The sequence below is a fragment of the Phaethon lepturus genome, unplaced genomic scaffold (genome assembly GCF_000687285.1).
Source record: "Phaethon lepturus isolate BGI_N335 unplaced genomic scaffold, ASM68728v1 scaffold21085, whole genome shotgun sequence".
Lineage (NCBI taxonomy): Eukaryota > Metazoa > Chordata > Aves > Phaethontiformes > Phaethontidae > Phaethon > Phaethon lepturus.
This window is the reverse complement of record NW_010538673.1, coordinates 9,703-15,034: the sequence shown is the minus strand read 5'-3', so window position 1 is coordinate 15,034 and position 5,332 is coordinate 9,703. Positions and strand designations below refer to the sequence as shown.

General features: G+C 46.7%; 1 protein-coding gene across 1 annotated transcript in view; it reads right to left on the bottom strand.

Moving 5' to 3' along the window:
- Window positions 1-382: 382 nt before the first annotated feature.
- Window positions 383-5,332, bottom strand: part of LOC104620625 (GATA-binding factor 3-like) — a 12,552-nt gene continuing 7,602 nt past the window's right edge. Inside the window, exon 3 of the mRNA XM_010286906.1 lies at window positions 383-901. Within this exon, the coding sequence (XP_010285208.1) occupies window positions 617-901 (285 nt within the window). The 3' untranslated portion in view covers window positions 383-616. The remainder of the gene's footprint in view (window positions 902-5,332) is intronic.

Below are 5,332 nucleotides of genomic sequence, written 5' to 3'. Positions count from 1 at the left end.
CTGCATTGTTTGTTTTTCTGGTTTTTAAATTGTCCTCCCGTCCTCTTTTTTTTTTTCTTTTCCTTTAAAAAAAAATTCTCTCGGAGTCCTTCATGCCTTTTTCTTTACAGCTCCCCAGATGCAATAAAGTCTTCCTCAAATGTACAGTATTTCTTACAATATAAGTTATATGCAATGTTCAGCATTTTTTATTTTATTTTATTATTTTTTTCACAGCACTAGAGATCCTGTCCAATAGGGAATGCAAGTTCTGAATGGCTTATTCACAAATGGTATCCAGATTCAGTGGGTAAGAATACATAGACGCCATAGTGAGTTCCTTTAAAAAGTGGCAAACATCACTTTTTTTAAACTTTTTTTTTACTTTTTTCTCTTTTTTTCTTTTTTTTTTCCTTTTTTGTGCTTTTTGTAGTTTTTTCTGGGTTTTTTTTTAATTTATTTTTTTCTCTCTTACGCCTTCAAATAACTTTTTTTTTTTTTTTTTTTTTTATTATTCTTTTTTCCCCCTCCCATTTGATTCGGGACGTCAGACCCATAACCACACGCCTGCAAAAATGCAAGTATATAAAGTAAATCTCATTTTGAGACTGTAAGCATTCAGCAGGGGAGTCTCTCGCTAACCCATGGCAGTGACCATGCTGGAAGGATGGTGAGGTCCGAAGGAGAGGCTGGATGGAGGATGCATCGGTGTCGGTGTAGTCAGCATGTGGCTGGAGTGACTGAAAGGTGAAATGTGGCTGATGGAGGACATGTGTCTGGAGAGGGCGGCAGGGTTAAAGGAGCTGCTCTTGGGAAAGTCTTCCAGGTTGTCATGGACCTTTTTGCACTTTTTGGATTTGCTAGACATTTTTCGGTTTCTGGTCTGAATTCCTTCTTTCTTCATAGTCAGGGGTCTGTTAATCTAAACAAAAATCAATTATTTTTTTTTGTGCTTCCATCCCTTCTCCCCAAATCACCGTGGGATTTGTGTACCCCGTGCCCAGGCAGTCCCGGGGATGCGCCCCGAAGCAGCTGGGCAGCCAGCAGCCCCCCTCCTCCCCTTGCAACCCCCTATGTCACGGCCCTACAACGCCTCCCCCCGCCCCAATTCCACCAAGAAATCCCAAATTCGGTCGAAATTTCTGAAGACGACAGAAAACTGCTGGCAGAGCCTCACGGGAGCAAAACATACCCGAATAACGCGCAGCGGCTGAAAAATTTCGGCTCTCTGCACATGAGGTAATTGCGCCGTGTTTAGGAACGAAACCAATCGTTATCGCCGTGAAACGTTCCCCGCAGACACCGTCCCAGCCCGAGGCTTCCTGACTGATCTGAAACCGGGATTTCAGTGCTACGGGGGGTCCCAAACTTCCACAGCGGCTTTAGGGAGCTGGGCAAACTCTTCGCCATAGTGACAGGTATTTGCCTTCTTTTTCTTCTTGCGAAGGCTTTTGCTCTGACCATCCTTTCAGGTTTACTTCAGCCGATCCGATTTTATTTCTAAAGCCTTTCAGGGGTTTTTTGGGGGTGCTGAAACAGGTATCTCTGCTGCCCGGCAGAGCATTTTCGACTTTCATGCAGAAATATGGGAAACTTAAGCATTATATTCTTCCGTGTGTGTATAAGCAGCCGCAACGGCCAACGACACACGCGTCAGGGTTGGGAAATGGTAGGTTTGTCGAACCTCCCGTAAGAAACTCCTGTTGCTGCACAGAGAGCCAGCACCACAATGTGCATTAGCACAGGTGCTGTGAAAGCCCCGAAGACCATGCTTGGGAAGGGACTTATGCATCCAATACCCATAAACATCCTTAAAAATCTGGACTTGGGAGTCTACATGGGGAGGTACATAAGTCCTGGACTGGCTCCTCTGCAGAATTTCACCTGTAGCAGAAGGCAGGAGAGCCCAGCAAACCCCCCGGGGCTGAACACCGCTTTTCATAATAAATGTGAGCACATGGCAGTGCTGATGGATATTCTGCAAAAGGGGGAAAAAGGGGGGAAAATGGACTGCTATCCACCGGTAACCACTGTCTCAAGCCCAGTGAAGGACAATGAAAAGGGTTTCCTGCAAGGGTCCTGAGCAGATCTTCATCCATAAGATCTTAAGTCCATGCAAAGGACAAAGCACGCCCTTCTTCCAGACCACAGCAAAGTTTCACTTCTTGCTCATCAGCCACTGCTTGTGCCTTTCCCCGCAACATGGGAATCATTCACAGATTTCTCTCCCCGGGGAGGCAGGGATACAATAGCTCCCTGTTACACCCAGGGATGGAGGCACGGGGAGAGGAAGGACCAGGCTCATCGGCTCCAGTTTAGGCATCCCAAAGCTCGTCATCCTAGTTTGAATTAGTGACTCCAGGCTCTCCGTACCAGCAGTGATGGGAAACTTCACCTCATCCTAAAAATAGGCGAATGAAAGGCTTGATTCCTCTGCCTCTGGATGAAGGGAACCGGGGGAAGCAGCCCTGCTTGCTAAAGGTAGGAAGGAGGAATCTGCCCATGTGCAGACCAGCAGCAGCCCTGGGGCAGCAGCAAGCAAAACCTCAAATGTCATGGGTTCTAAATACAATACCAGCCGTCTCCCTGGCTTCCTGTCCTCACTGAGAGAACGGGGATACACACTCAAGGAAGGCCCTTTGCTCCAGCTGGATGGCCGGGTTGGGAAATCTTTGCCTGACCTGTCTTAAGTCAGTCAGCAGGGTCAATCTGCCCAGGTTCAAAGCTAGGAAGCAGCCCCAAGTGAGCCCCACCGGGCAGCGATGCTAGAGGAGACCTGGAAATTCCAATCCCTGATGAATCCAGCTCAGATTTGGGGAGGCACGCATGAGCCCCCGGGCTCCCCAGCTCCTAATGAGGATCGGCATCCCAACAGTGAGACTCAGGGACAGCAATAATTGATTTCCAAGCAGAGCAGCGAAGGGGCAAGCTCAGGAGCTGGTGGTGGCAAAGTGACATCAGCTTGGTGCTGGGACTGGAGCTGTGCTGGCTGTTGGAGCAAGCACAGGGTCCTGACCTTGCATAGCTTGGTGTCGTGTCCTGCAGGACAACGACCACTTCCCCAAAGCAACGTCTCACATGTTTCACTCAACCGCTAAGAACAGATTGGCCCAGGCCATGATTTGATGTGAAACTTAAGGATGGGAATACCAGTTTGGCTCGGGACAAAGCCATGGCCAGCCCTGCAACTGGAGTCAAAGATGCCATCCAAGCTGTTAGCTGGAAACATCAACCCGGTGTACATGGTCTCACCCCCCAGCAGGTACCTGACCCAAGTGCCAAACAGATAAGGACTTCGGATAAATGTCAGGAAAAGTGAGACCAGCACAGTCACAGCAGCAAGCTGGAAATTTTTTCTAGTGACTTCAAAGGCCAGTCACAGGAGAGTTAAAGTGGTGCCCATCAAAGCCATGCACCCATCTCTGTTTCTGGGGTAGAGAAACAAGAGACCCAGAGGGAAGACCTTCTCCATGAAAATTCATTGTGATAAAAATGACAAGCACATGCTAAATTAAAATTAAACCAGCCCAAGACATGTATATGAAATCCATTAATTTCAGATGGAGCCAATTAATTATGGGCAGGAATTACGCTCTTCGTTTTACCATATGCAAAATATCGACTGCTCAGCTCTTGGGATGTGTAGCCCTGCTTTAGGATATTGTGAAATAAGAGGCCTTTTCTGAGGACTTTTACCAAAAACAATGGCAACTCACTCATTTCTATGGGAACAGGCCAGTCTGCTGTGCACCTCCACCAAGGTATGCTCCCACCCATCCCTGAAGTGAGTGAAGGCTGATCCTGCTTCTAAGAAGGACTGAAATAACAAGGATGAGAACGTCACATTCAGCAGATCAAATCCAGGGGACAGCCTTAGACAGTATAGGTCTGATCTTGCTCTGACTGAAGACAATGGGATTTTGCCATTGACCTCAATAAGGTCCTGTCACTGAAGCGGATTTATCCTTCAGACATAGTCATTACAATGTTGGGTTAATCTTCCAGCTGGCTGTATCTTACAAAGCACTCTGGGATGCCACAGGATGAAAGGCACCATATCAATGTCAAATATTAGTCATTGTTAATACTAGTGTTAATGGAGCCGGCTCATGTTGAAGTCAGTGGGAGAAATGCCGGCAGCTTCACTAAATGCACCCCAAGACTGTTACGATTATTGCTTATATCCTGACAAATGGGTTCACTTAAGCTGTGGGAATCAACAGTAAAACAAACTGATATAGCACCATGAAAAAAAAAGCCTTTTCACTGCAATCATTCATGGTGAGGACTTAAAAACTGGATGAGTTTCATCTTCAGATCAATCCATTCAAATACCCTAATGATCAGGAGGTCCAAGAAAAATTCATTAAATGCAAAAGGAAAGCTAAAATGGTGTGGGGGCGATAAAAAAGCAGCCAGGAATTTGCTACAACCTAGTCTGAAACGGGGTTAAGGCATCTTCCAAGCAGCCAAAGACCTTCTACTGGCATTGATGCAACGTCTGTGCAGACATTCAGTTGCTTGGGAAGGACACACTACAATGAGCCTCTCTATTTCTGACACCTCTCCTGATGAAGAACTGATGCAGATAAAGCAAAGGCAGCAGGACCACAGCCTACACAAATGGGTCTTGCACTTTAACAGACCAGACCAGTTTGCACCAGCCAAGGAGCCTCGTGCAACCACCAAACTTCCTCCCTGCCTTGAGCTGATTAAAGGATGATGCTGGTGCCATTCAGCAGGCCGTTAGCACAGCTCCCTGGGTCCTGCCTCCCAGCAGCCAAAAAGAGAAGGCATCTCTGTGAAGCTACCACCACCTTACCACTGGTCACAAAAAACTCACTCGTACTTGCCTTCTGAGGCACAATGTGGTTTTCACAATCACAGCCTCTAAAGCCATTTGAGCTGCAGAATAATACTCCAGTGCTCTGCCATCGCGAACCTTTAAAGCTGAGGGTGCTCTGTTCAAGGGCTATCAGCTGCGATGTTGCCCGTTTATCACCGCAGTGCTAACTAAACATCATCTTAAAAAAGTTTAAAGAAAAGATCTACCCACTCATAGCCAGATTTTAGTATCCTTGCCTAGTAATATTGCTACACACTGTATCTCAGTCCTCTAGGGGTTTCATTTAAGCAGGTCCCATTAATGGAGTTGCTCATAAGGCAAGATACTACTTGACTTGGGTAAGTAGCTGTGCTGAGCTTTTAAGCAGCTGTCGGGGTTTTTAATGAATATGAAAATGGTTCCAATGTGCTCAAGGCCTGCCCCATGTCACAAATTTCACAGCTGCATCAGAGTTTCCCTAAACAGTGGATCTAGGGGTCAGTTCAGGCCAACTAAGTTCACAATGTT